Genomic DNA, 4,752 nt, shown 5'->3' with positions numbered 1-4,752 from the left:
TGGATGGGACCTGAGGCCCACCACCATGGGGTCTGTGCCTGGCATGCCCCAGCCACCAGTTAGGGGGCCAAGTACAGCTCCCACACCAGGCTGAGATCCCACAGGGCAAATGCTGCTTCCTGGCAGTATACTGGCCAGGGCAGGTGCTGAAACTCACATGGATTACCATTAGGGTATCTGAGCTCCTGGCCTTGATCAGGTACTTCCTGGACTCCAGCCCAAGGAGCTACACCCCCATCCTGACTACCCCCTGCTATTACATCATCTCAAAGCAGGAGTGGGGTTGGGGCATAACCCTCCCCGCCGCCCCATCAGAAAAAATTCCCAGTGCCCCATGCCATTGGGGGGAGCACATAGGAGGGGAAATCAAGGGCGCACCTTTCCCAAGGCCCCCCCCATCCTACACAAAATGGGAATGTCCACCAGCTCAAATGAGCTGCTTCCCAGCATACTTGCTCTATCCCTCATTCCAAGGCTGCACAAGGACTCTGCCTCCTCCCTATGACAGAGATGGGGCATGGCAAGCAACCCATATAGGGAAGCATAAAGCAATTCCAAGTCACTTTTAAGCAGAGTGCCTTAATCTGATTAGATGAGGGTGACTTTTTCCCCAGATCAGCCATTTTTTAAGCAGTTTGCAGCCATGCACTTATTTGGTCATGGCTTTAGGGCACTTTCAGGGGCCAGATCAGGCAAAAATTGTCACTTCTGTTTGCACCTTATGCAGCAAGTCCTGGCATGAACACTTACGGCCAGCTGACAGTTCATAGCAACAGGCACCACCCCCAGTGGAAGCAACAGGAGTTTAGGCATGGACAGAGACAGCACCTCTATACTATGGCACAGGGTTCATCACCTGCAGCCAACGGCAGCAGGCACCCAGCAGCTCCAACCCAGCTAGAGGGAGCAGCACCACACTGCCCTAACCCCCTTTCAGCACTCTGGTGCCATCTCATCTCCAGCATGAAGAGCAGCAACATGCCCCACCTGATCCTGTACAGAGGCAACAGAAAGCTAGCAACTCAGAGAATAGACACAGGGCTTGTAAATAGAACCAACTTTATTGAAGTGACTGCAGCATCTCTAACGGTTGGACTTGGCCACACGTTCCAATTCATCCTTCTTCTTGATGGCATACGAGTTAGAGGAGCCCTGGGAGGCAGATAGAGAGAGTGAAACCCTGACCTGTCCAGCCCCACCAAGCTGCTGCCACCAAAAGTATTCTGCACACCAGCCCCATGGCCTCCCACTAGGCAAAACACTGCTCCATGCAGGTCTTGCAAATGGACCCCAGAGCCTTATATGGGCTCTTGACCAAAGCACCAGTTAGCTCAAGGGTGGGCAATTATTTCAGGCAGAGGGCTGCTTACTGACTTTTGGCAAGCTATCAAGGGCCACATGACAGGCAGCCAGGGGTAGATGAATATTAATTTTCTAAATTTTTTAAAGGGCCCCATGGGCCGGATAGAATAGCCTGGCAGGCTGCATCCGGCCCATGGGCCGCATTTTCCCACCCCTGAGTTAACTGAACTGACAGCTCTGGGGGCCAGCCCAAGACAGAGAGGGAGCTGGCAGCTGCAATGAGCTGGGCATTGGTCATACCAGAGCTACCACTACCCAATCCTGCAAGATAACTCAGGGGGCCAGCATCCCTCCTGTAGACCTCCGCTGTACGCAACAGGGATTAAGCTCCAGGATAAGGCCATAGTAGAAACAAATTAAATGCGAGCTCACACCTTGTGCACATGCACCCACCCTGTTACCCCAGTGCAATTAGTGTTACAGCCCCATTCCTCAGCCCAGCATGGAGCAAAGCAGCCTGACCTGCCTGCCTACCTGTCACTGGAGACAGGCAATTAACTGTCCCAGCACAGAGCACCTACCCAAGCCAGCTGTACTTGCTGGAATTGTACCATAGCCCAGTACTGGCCCAGATCTTATGGAGAGCCAACATCCAGAATGGTAGGCATGATCAGGGGATACTGACAGCTGTGCCTGGGCCCCAAAGCAACACTAGCCTCTACATCTGGCTCAGGTACTCCAAGTGCAAGATGAGGGATAGTAACTGCATGAGGGATAGGGCCAATGCTGGGACCGCAGAGAGCAGGGTGTGCTCAGGCAGACAGCGCAGGACATGTCACCACCATTGCCCAGGCAGCCAGTGACATTTTGGACAGGGAGGCAAACAGAGACCCCAACCCCAGCTGGGCTACAAGGGCTGGGAGCAGGGTGAGGAGAGGGGTCTTGTGTGGACTTATCAGTCAGTCAATCTCAAAGCCACATCAGGGGCAAGTAAAGCAAAGCTTTTACCAGAGGCCAGCAGTTTCTAACTTTAGTCACAATCCCATGTGGGATAACAGGCCTCATGGTACCCTACTCTGCTCCCAGTAAAAAGGCACCCTTGAGCGCTTCATAGTTCCCAGCCCTCTGCCTCCACTTGCTCCATGGAAATGGGGCAACAGAGCCCAGTTTCATTTAAAGGGAAGCTGTCTTAGTTTAAGTTGCTGGACAGGAGTGGGGTGACTGAAGCCTGGTGAAGTCCCACCTGCTTACAAACAACAGTTACTGTGTGGATTGGGTCACCCCAACCTAACCCACCACAACAGAAAGCTGGGGAAGCAGCTGCATTAAGCAGCAGAGCTGACTGTCACAGCCAGTTTCCCTCACGCAGGTCAGGCAACCCCAGCACTGAGCAGAGAAGAACTCAGCTCTCAGTACTGCTCCTGCAGCCTGGCCCAAAGGGGGGCTCCTACCTTGGCAGCATTGATGAGCTCATCAGCCAGGCACTCAGCAATGGTCTTGATGTTGCGGAAGGCGGCTTCACGAGCCCCAGTGCACAGCAGCCAGATAGCCTGGGGAGAGGCAGAAACAGGAATCAGCTCCAGAAGCAGCAGGGGTGGGATACCCACCACACCCCCTAGGAAGTTCAATGCCCAGTCCAGCCCCACTGCGTGCATGTACTGGGAGGCAGTGCAACATACCTGGTTGACCCGGCGCAGGGGGGACACATCCACAGCTTGTCTCCTGACAGTACCAGCACGGCCAATACGGGTCGAATCCTCCCTGGGGCCACTATTGATGATGGCGTTCACCAAGACCTGCAGAGGGTTCTGCCAAAAAGCGTACAGGATGGGTCAGAAGGAAAGAGCCTCTGGGCCACCCTGGAAAAGAGGTCCTATAACAAGCCAATGGCCTGACCACAAAAACTCACCATTTCCAGGGCCCAGCCATGCTACCCATATACTTTCTCCATGCAGCCTACTGCCATAACCGCTTCCAAAAGAGCATCCCCCGTGCCATGGCGCCCAGCCCTCCACAGCCCCAAGGGACGCCCCTGTACCCCAGGGCCCACAGGCTGTCCTCCCTCCCATCTCCTCTCTCCAGGGCCGCCCTCACCTCGCCAGTGAGCAGGTGGATGATCTCGAAGGCGTGCTTGACGATGCGCACAGTCATCAGCTTCTTGCCATTGTTGCGCCCGTGCATCATCATGGAGTTGGTGAGCCGCTCCACGATGGGGCACTGGGCCTTGCGGAAACGCTTGGCCGCGTACCGCCCAGCGCTGTGGGGCAGGTACTTGGCATACTTCTCTTTCACTGCAATGTAGTCCTACAGTGGGACACGCAGTGGCGTGAGGAGGGCAGGGACCAGGGCTGCCCTCCCACGCCACCTTAAGAGGGGGCAGGGCAGCAGCTCGCACGGATTTCAGCAGCCTCCCAGGCTGGAGCTGCCGCCCCTCATAAACGTGCTGGGGCTGCGCCCACCGAGTAAGGGGTTGGCGGTCACCCCTCAGACCCGGCAGCACCTGCTCCAGCCCCTGTGGCGTCCCCTGCTCCAGCACTACAGGAGGGAGAAGGGTGCAGTGTGCCCTTCCAGCAGAGACCCCCACTCCTTCCTCCGGGGCTAGCTGGGGAGGGCCTGGCCCCGCAGAATGCAGCAGCCTCCCAGGTCTGGGCCGCAGCCGCACGAGCGCAGCGAGAGCCGCAAGGAGCCCTACCCTGCCCTGGGCATGCCCGCGGCCCGGCCTCCTCTCGCGCGGCCCTGGGGCGACGGGCAGGGCCCCCAACCCGCGCGGCCGGGCCCGGGCTGCCGTGCTAGCGCTCGGGAGGAGGAGGTGAACCGGGCCGGGGCAGGCCGCACCTGCAGGGAGATGTCGCTGATCTGCACGTCGTCCGTGCTCCACTTGCCGAACAGCTTGATATCGGGGGTCTCGGCCACGGCGGGGGCACTCTCCCAGTCCGTCATGCTGCGGGGACAGGTCAGGTCAGGTCAGGACAGGTCAGGTCAGGTCAGGCCCGCGGCTCCCGCTCCCAGGCCCGCTCCCAGTCCCAGTCCCCCACCCCGCGCTCACATGGCGGCTCCCTTGGCTCCGGCAGCGGAAAAGGCCGCGCGCGGGGTCGCCCCGGCTCTTATCCAGGGGCGCCGCTTCCGGGGCCGGGTTGCGCAGGCGCGGTGTGGGGTTCGGGACCGGGACGGGGACCGGTGCGGGGTGCAGGACTGGGGGCTTTGTCCAAACAGAACTCGGGGCACGGCACGGCACGGCACGGCACGGCACGGCGGGCAGAAGCGATTCACGACCGGGTTTCGTCGATTTCCTTCCGACCTTTATCGGGGCTGAGGCCGCCTGCGCCTGGGGTGCCGGCTCGGGGGCGCGAGGGCACCGGGCTGTGCTGGGGACGGGGGTTTCATAGTTGGTCGGGTCAGAAGGGACCTGCGCAGATCATCAAGTCCGACCCCCTGCCGTGGCAGGAAGGA

At 58.8% G+C, this 4,752-nt stretch overlaps 1 protein-coding gene across 1 annotated transcript; it reads right to left on the bottom strand.

Moving 5' to 3' along the window:
* Window positions 1–1,042: 1,042 nt before the first annotated feature.
* RPS5 (ribosomal protein S5) lies at window positions 1,043–4,443 on the bottom strand. Its single transcript, XM_019508224.1, has 6 exons — window positions 4,349–4,443; window positions 4,138–4,243; window positions 3,397–3,606; window positions 2,982–3,110; window positions 2,754–2,852; window positions 1,043–1,152 (listed from the first exon to the last, which is right to left on the bottom strand). Exons 2-6 carry the CDS (start codon window positions 4,240–4,242, stop codon window positions 1,084–1,086), a joined length of 612 nt encoding a protein of 203 aa, XP_019363769.1. The 5' UTR covers window position 4,243; window positions 4,349–4,443; the 3' UTR covers window positions 1,043–1,083.
* Window positions 4,444–4,752: the final 309 nt, after the last annotated feature.

Source organism: Gavialis gangeticus, unplaced genomic scaffold (assembly GCF_001723915.1).
Source record: "Gavialis gangeticus isolate Ggan-Ray unplaced genomic scaffold, GavGan_comp1, whole genome shotgun sequence".
Lineage (NCBI taxonomy): Eukaryota > Metazoa > Chordata > Crocodylia > Gavialidae > Gavialis > Gavialis gangeticus.
The sequence above is the reverse complement of the archived record's forward strand: the minus strand, read 5'-3'. Positions and strand labels throughout refer to the sequence as shown.